Raw genomic sequence first — 6,441 nt, 5'->3', positions numbered from 1 at the left:
TTAGACTTTTTTTTAGTTTTTTTTTATTGTGGCGTTGTCAGTTTATTTTTGACTTTTTAAGTTTTCATGTTAGTTTTTACCTTTATATTCTCTCCTACATTTATCCGTTTAACAGTTGTTTTCAAACAGCAAACCAAATTCTTAGTCGAGCAACATTTATTGAGGAGTGCCAGTACCAAGAACAACGAAAGGGACAGTAGTAAGCAAACTATACTTTGCCAAGCAGAGTTCCAGTACGAAACCCACTACTTTGCAGAGAGAGTGAACATAGAAAACCAACGTTCTTCGTTGACAGAGGATTGTAAAACCTAAACCCAGTTCTTTTCTGAAAGATTTTCTTTACCAAGCCTATAACTTACATGGGCGGGTGTCAATAGAAAATTAACTTCTATACATAGAGAGTGACAATACAAAACACAATATTTTAAAATTAAACAGCAAAATGAGACAATACAAACCGCTTACTTAACCGAGATTGACGATACCAAGCACATAATGTTACCACGAGATTGAAAATACAATTCACTCTACTATTGCGGCAATTCCAAACATATAACAACTCGCATATAATGTTTTTGGGAAGATTTGTTTTCAACATCTAGTGATTATGGGATTTCGCATTTTACGTTTCTTTAAGTAACGAATATCTTTGTATTTCCTGTATTCTAGCACTCATCAACGTCAAAATAAGACATCAAGACCCATGATATATATATATAAAAAAAAAACAACGAACATTCACAAAGAACAAGATGATCGAGTGAGCATCTGTTACCGTTATTTTTCGTGTGTTCAGTTGTCTCCTTTTTTTCAAACTTGTGTAAATCTGGCAAGTGATTTAAAACCAAAACTAATTGGCCTGCAACAAAAAAAAAGTTTTTAAAAGCTTAATCTTATCGATGTATAATTTATTATTTTAACCAAGTCATACTGTCTATGTATTAAAATCATATGTAGATATGTGTGTGCGTTTTACATTATGGAACATGGTGATTGACTGTAAATTAACACATAAATTTATCAGCACGAGTATACTATAAAAGGCATCATTGTATTTTCCATCTTGTTGGAAAGGTCTCACTCGCTGTGTCTGCACGACCATCTTTTGATATAACTTTTCCCGTCTCGCCATTTAAAATAACCAATGCTGGTATACCTCTTACTCCAAATTGTGCCATGAGTTTATTCTGAAAAACAAAAACACACAATTACTATACTAAAGAAACTTTAGGACACTCTGTTATTGAACAAAAGTTCATTGACATTGAAAACTCTATACATGTGCCTGTAAATTTCACTTGTTTCATTTTTTTTCAGATAAGCATGAATATATTATGTTTATACTCCTCTTTTTTGGACATATTGAAAGATCTATCGTCCTAGATACATTTCTGTAATACCTCCAACAATTTTTATGACAACTTACATAAATCCAACGATTAGATATGTGTATACTCTTTACTTGCTTACTTGACTATCAAACTTTTGAGCTGCAGTGTTTCTGACTCACGTTAATCCAGAAAAAGAACTTCGGACGCACCAAATTCAAATCAAAGTACTGAAGTATACTGGACATCGGATTCTATTCTTGGCCACGGCAACTTCCAAGCAGTAGTCAAAACATTCCGTTTTGTTTTATTTCTCTTAAATCATACCATCGTTTGAATTTATATTTTTAGTAATGTTCAGCGTTTATTTTAGAAAGCGTTAAGCGACAAACACTTGTAAGAAGATCAATTTCATCGAAGAACCACATCAATATTTCGGAGACGTTTTTGAGCTTGAATAAACAAATTGAAACAGTCATAATTATAGGGAATCATACATATATGCTGAATTATATATTAAACCGATAGACCAAGTAACATAAGAACTTTCCTAAAGACTATAGCTTAATTTCTACTATGCAAGGGAAGCAATCTCAGCACAGTTTAGAAATTAAATTACCAAATCTGGTCAATTGGTTTAATGAGATCAAAGCTACTTGTTGATATTAGTTATAGTAATTCTGCAGGAAAATAAAGGACACATTGGCAAATGTCTCAACGTTGACAAAACTGGCAAAAATATGGGACTATGAGCAAAAACTAATTTGCAAAATAAATGACTTTTTACAGCTATGAGCGATCGTATATGCTTCATGATACTGTCACAGAGTGAGATTTACCTTCTTTCCTTCTTCGTTAAATGGCAGAGCTAACCATGGCATTTCACTGAAGTAGGAGTCAAAATCGTTTTCACTTCTATCTGAACTGACAAACACAATCTCAAATGATGGGTACTGCTGTTTATATTTTGCATATTTTCTGGCTAATTCTGGTGTGAAGCTTCGACAGGGTGGACACCAATGAGCAGAGAAATATAAACCTAAAAATAAATGAAATTTGCACGTAATAATGAGTATTTGTCGCAATTGAAAACACGTGCACGTTATATGTGCTTTTGATATATAAGTTAATTCATTATATTGCTAAAAAAGGCTACAATGACATGAAACAAATTAAAAACACTTCTCTGGCTTCTTGTATCAAATCTTCCCTCCCTGGCTTTCTTTTGCGTAAACTTTATCAATATCAAAATAATTTGGAGAGAATGGACAGGAAATTTAGATTCTTCCAATTAAAGAATATTCATTTGATGCAAAAACCAGATGCTCCGCAGGGCATAGCTTTATACGACCGCAGAGGTCGAACCCTGAACGGTTGGGGCTAGTATGGACACAACATTCAAACTGGATACAGCTCTGAAATTGTATTGTGATAAAATAGTTGACACAGCATAGGTTTCTGACACAGAATGAATGTGGTCTAATAAACTTAAAATGTTTTTTTTTGTGCTTTTGAGCAATTCAGTATGCTGTTGAATATTAATCCTTTGATATTTGAAGAAACTTCCTGTTTCATTGTATTGCAGTTTAGGAGAGATATTAAAATGAGTTTCAATTACCAACCTTACACTGCTTTAAAATTATGTTTTGTACTTAAGAAATTGTCCATTAACCTGGAAACTCTTTTCCCCCCTTTTTTGCACCCTATTCCTTAACGGTTTGAGCCATAATTTCCAAAGACAATTCTTACCATACCTTTGTGGTATTCCAATATCCAAAATCTTAATACATGGTTAAATTTACCATATCAAAGAATCCCAAGAATCCATTTTTTTATGAAATCAAATAAAGTACAATTTTGGACCCTTAAGACCTCAATGTGAATCAATTTGATAACCGGTCCTAAATATTAAAAATCTAAATGCATGGTTAGATTCAGCATATTGAAGAACCCCATCTATTGATTTTTTGTTGAAATCAAACAAAGTTTAATCTTGGACCCTGATTTGGACCAACTTGAAAACTAGGCTCATAATAAAAAAAAACTAAAAACATGTTTAGATTCGGCATATCAAAGAACACAAAGAATTCAATTTTTGTTAAAATCAAACTAAATTTAATTTTGGACCCTTTGGACCTTAATGTAGACAAATTTGAAAACGGGACCACAAATTACGAATCTAAATACACGGTTATATTCGGCATATCAAAGAACCCCTATTATTCAATTTTTGATGAAATCAAACAAAGTTTAATTTTGGCCCCTTTGGCCCCTTATTCGTTGGGATAAAAACTCCCGAGATCAACCCCAAGCATATATGGGCCCTTTTTGGCCCTTTATTCCTAAACTGTTGTGACCTCAACTCCCAAAGTCAATCCCACGCTTTGCTTTTGTGGTCATAGACCTTATGTTAAAATTTCATTGATTTCTATTTACTTATACTAAAGTTATTGTGCGAAAACCAAGAATAATGCTTATTTGGGCCCTTTTTGGCCCCTTATTCCTGTTTTGGATATAAGAGCACTCGCAGATATTGAAAGCTAGTTCAAACCCAACACAATTATAATAAATATTTCTTCTACCTCACTGAAGCATTAAATAGATAAACTACCCTCATTAAGAGTAGACTGGTCCGACAGATAACCAATTTATATGTCTGTAGGACTAGGCTACTTCGAAAGGAGGGTATTATATATCTTACCTAACAATGACTTCACGGTTCAGCTAGCAAGCAAGCGAATCAAAGAACTTACCTATAGCTACACACTCATTGAAATCGGCTGTAACTAGTATAAATCCAACGGATTAGGCACAAATACGTCATTTATAGTATAAAAAAGCATGATGTTTGTACCATACCAATAATTTTTACCAAGTCTTTGCGACACAGATTTCAATAAATGCATACACTGAATTAACTTTTAAAGTTGGTCTTGAAACATTTAAACAAATTATCATCTTAATCAGTTCATATTTTAAAAATCCTTTAAAACAAAACATATTGATTTAGACCTTGGCTACATTGCATCCGATTTCCAGTTTTTGAGATTTCATGATTGAAATGAGGGTTTTGACTAAAAATTGTAAAACAGTAATGCAATCGTGTGAGTTTCCTTATATACAATCAAGTGTTTTATCTTAAAAATAAGTCACTTTTCACAAAATTTCCGGTTTCCTATTTTCCCAGATTTAATGATAAAATCTTAGCTTATCCTCAAAATGCTAATTTTGGGTAATAGAATTTTTGTTAGCTTCCGTATACAATAATTTTTAAGATTTAAAAAAATAGATTTATATTGTTATGATAGATATGTAGCTCGATTATAATCAAGTTTCTCAATTGGAAGAATTTACGTACATCAAATATGATTGCATCCACTGATACATTCATATCCATTCTTGGAAACACACTCTTCATTAGTTATTTTGCAATTTTATTGACATTATGCCTTTTCTGTATATATTGAATGAACTACATGTGTAAGCCACCAACCACCGATTAATCATTTTTGTGGCCCCGCAACGAAGTTGTCGGTGCCATATAGTTGTACCCTTGTCGTACTCCGTAATTCCGTCATTCCGCAACAAATCATTATACGGAGTTTTTTTTTCTTTTCTAAACGCCTTCTGATATTGGGCTGATTTTTGGTATGTGAGTTAACTATGGTGAGTTACAGATCAAGTTTAAGTTTCGTTCCGCTGCACTAAGTTTTGCCGAAATTACGGGCTTTGGACTTTGAGAAATTGTTGAAAATCACAATTGTACAAACTTTTTTCCTAAAAGCCTCCAGATTTTGAGCTGATTTTTGATATGAGAGACTACCATCATGTTTGTATGTTTGTGTCCACATGTGCTTACATTGAATTGCAGATTTATCAACTTTTTGGGCCATTCGTGTCGCTTTGATTCATCTAGTTTGTAATATTTTCCTTCATTTTCATTTATGCATTTACATATACATAAAATTGATATGTTCCTGTTTTGTTAAAAACTTTATTTTACAAATATCACAAAAGACTGTTTAGGCCTGCTATACTCATTGTTCGCTTTTTAAAATTTATATTTAGGAAAATGATTATCTATTATTGTGTAACTCATTTTGCATTAACCATGTTAACCCCGCGCTCAATGAAGTAGTGAAGATAATCAAAATGCTTAGCTGACAGTTCTTCGTCCATAAATCTAAAATCTTGCTGAGATTATTTTAATGTCTATAACATGTATAAGTTCCAGTAAAATCTCAGCAAGAGTCTTGAAATTTGTCACAATGTAAACATTATTCATAAATATAGTGCAGTAGTTTTATGCATTTTGATATTTGCCCTATAAAGGCAGATGCATTTTGTATAACTAGCAGCAGCGCCCGCTATAGACCAAAATAGCGGAACGTGAACTTTAAGGTTAAACCTTAACTTTATAGTCCATTCTTTTTGATAAGCTTCTGCATTTATGAATAGTCTGCATTTTGGATTAAAATAACAAGTCGCACGTGACAAAGTCAATGGAGGAGCGAAAATGGCGTCCGTTTGAAAGCACAAATGTCATTTAAAAGCACATTAACCTAGCAAATCTTGCGGTCTTTTAAAAAAAGACATACTAGTATTATCAATTGTATATGCTTCCGTATGTATGTAAACCTATGTAATGAGACGTTCACATTTAAATGAACACATAAAGTTTAAATTAAGTTAACTTGATTAACTTACCAACAACTTTTCCACTACCGATAAATGATTCCGTGCTGACAAAGTTGGACCCATTATTGCCCTTTACAGTTCCTCCTAAATATTCAACGATTTTGTTAGACATTTTTAACGAAATAAGATGTGACAACCTAAGTGGCTTACTTTTAATGAATGACAAGCAAAATATTGATATACTCAGCGTTTAGAAATGCACATATTAAATTAAACCTAGAGTTATTCTAAGCATATGAGATTGCTTGAATTGCTACCAGTGTAGTTAAATAAAAAAAAAATCAATATATTGCTGCATGTTAACTGTCTTAGGTTCTGAACGACTTGCGCTTTGTCTTTCTGACAAAATAAATCGGAAAACAATCATAAGGCATTTAGTATAACAAATCATTTGAAAAAAAATCTATTAAAAACA

At 32.6% G+C, this 6,441-nt stretch overlaps 1 protein-coding gene across 1 annotated transcript; it reads right to left on the bottom strand.

Annotated features, from left to right (window-relative positions):
• Window positions 1–893: 893 nt before the first annotated feature.
• LOC134724872 (nucleoredoxin-like) lies at window positions 894–6,196 on the bottom strand. The gene is made up of 3 exons (XM_063588181.1): window positions 6,036–6,196; window positions 2,168–2,367; window positions 894–1,187 (listed from the first exon to the last, which is right to left on the bottom strand). Exons 1-3 carry the CDS (start codon window positions 6,136–6,138, stop codon window positions 1,047–1,049), a joined length of 444 nt encoding a protein of 147 aa, XP_063444251.1. The 5' UTR covers window positions 6,139–6,196; the 3' UTR covers window positions 894–1,046.
• Window positions 6,197–6,441: the final 245 nt, after the last annotated feature.

Source organism: Mytilus trossulus, chromosome 7 (assembly GCF_036588685.1).
Source record: "Mytilus trossulus isolate FHL-02 chromosome 7, PNRI_Mtr1.1.1.hap1, whole genome shotgun sequence".
In the NCBI taxonomy this organism is placed as follows: domain Eukaryota; kingdom Metazoa; phylum Mollusca; class Bivalvia; order Mytilida; family Mytilidae; genus Mytilus; species Mytilus trossulus.
This window is presented reverse-complemented; position numbering and strand designations above follow the sequence as displayed.

Coding starts and splice junctions, on each gene's coding strand:
- LOC134724872 (XM_063588181.1), bottom strand. CDS start 6,138: ATGTCTAACAAAATCGTTGAATATTTAGGAGGAACTGTAAAGGGCAAT. Junction 2,368..6,035: donor CGGTAGTGGAAAAGTTGTTG/GTAAGTTAATCA, acceptor ATTTATTTTTAG/GTTTATATTTCTCTGCTCAT. Junction 1,188..2,167: donor TTAACGAAGAAGGAAAGAAG/GTAAATCTCACT, acceptor TTTGTTTTTCAG/AATAAACTCATGGCACAATT.